General features: G+C 34.3%; 1 protein-coding gene across 1 annotated transcript in view; it reads right to left on the bottom strand.

Annotated features, from left to right (window-relative positions):
- Nucleotides 1-348: 348 nt before the first annotated feature.
- Nucleotides 349-1,581, bottom strand: part of LOC110441358 — a gene marked incomplete at its 3' end in the record, with an annotated part of 16,476 nt that continues 15,243 nt past the window's right edge. Inside the window, exon 2 of the mRNA XM_021484474.1 lies at nucleotides 349-393. Coding sequence (XP_021340149.1) covers nucleotides 349-393 — 45 coding nt within the window. The remainder of the gene's footprint in view (nucleotides 394-1,581) is intronic.

Raw genomic sequence — 1,581 nt, 5'->3', positions numbered from 1 at the left:
CGCCCGCCCAACTGACCGCCCGCCCGCCCGCTCACGTGATAACATAATACGTCCCGTACTTCGACGGGCGTATAAAAAATAGTGTATTAATTACTTTATTTGATATGCTTAACGTTTTCAATTTATATTTTTCAAATTATTTGGTCCTATATACCTATGGATGTATTGTAATGATAAATAGGAGCTAGCAGCAGCAGTAAAACAATCAAGGTGACAAACCACCTTACTTAAGGTGGTATGCTACTTCATGATGTATTAAACATACTTAAGGGAGATAACTCTAACACAAATCAAGAATAATCACATAGACAGTAACTTTTGTGTAGCCATCTTCTTCTATATACAAACCTTTCTTCAGCTGTCCTGAGGTGGGAGGATGTACTTCTGTAGGACCTAGAAAAGAGAAGAAAAATAATCTATTACACAAACCAGAAACACAACCCTTCAAGATGTCATTATGTCTCCAACAGTAGTTAATGTTCTGGTGATAATAAGAGAGACAAATATGGTCTGTTAACAGATATTCTGCAACCACACTTTAATGACACAAGTTTTTAAGTTATTTGGGCTTAAAAAGATGAGACAGGTGTATGAAATACTTTTTAAAGTGAAGCTATTAGGACTACAAATATTTAAAAAAAAAACTTTCTTAAAATGGCTTTTACATTCAGAGCTCACATAATTGAGCTATCAATAATGATGACATTACTGGCCATAAAAATCACAATGATTGCCTTCCTAAACATTTCCGATGACATCATTTCCCAACATTCTGCCTATCATATGCCATGCAGCATATCCCTTTATTGTATTACAAAGTGTCATACATGTACTTACGACCGTTCTTGTGCAATATCTTCTAATAAAAATGTCACAAGACAAAACTACATTCATACTTTATTATACAAGAAAGTTGAATTATTTCTTGGACATGATGAAACTGGAAAAACACTACAGTCTACTTTACCAGCCATAGCAGTAAGACAAGGTGGTCCAATATTGTCTTTACTGTTTTATTATAAACTCTGTATTGGGGTTAATTGTCTCCCTTTGCCCATATTCCAAATCTTCATAATAAAAAGTTGAAAAAACAAAGGGTCATAACTCTGTAAATAAAGGGAATGAGACCCACTGTTAGATACATTGTACATAAGAAAATATGAGAAATTGATGTTCAAGATTAATCTTATCCAAAACGAACAAAGGGCTTTAAAAAACTTTGTGTAAAGTGGAGTTCAAGACCTATTTCAGTAAGCAACACTCTGCAACTACCCACACACAAGTCCAGAAAGTTTGGGGAGTCAGTGTAAGTGGAATAGCAAGTGAGTTATGGTCCTGATAAAAAATGGTTGGTGCCCAGCCAGCCTTCCTCCCAGCCAGACAAAGCCATAAATATGTCCCAGCATAAATGGGAGCATATAATGAAATCCAACAAATATTACCTATTCTTTATATATATTACATGAAGCCCAATAAAATATCAAGTAACCATACAATAAAATATCAAGTAACCATACAATAAAATATCAAGTAACCATACAATAACAGTATCAAGTAACCATACAATAACAGTATCAAGTA

This window comes from Mizuhopecten yessoensis, unplaced genomic scaffold, assembly GCF_002113885.1.
Source record: "Mizuhopecten yessoensis strain PY_sf001 unplaced genomic scaffold, ASM211388v2 scaffold715899, whole genome shotgun sequence".
Lineage (NCBI taxonomy): Eukaryota > Metazoa > Mollusca > Bivalvia > Pectinida > Pectinidae > Mizuhopecten > Mizuhopecten yessoensis.
The sequence above is the reverse complement of the archived record's forward strand: the minus strand, read 5'-3'. Positions and strand labels throughout refer to the sequence as shown.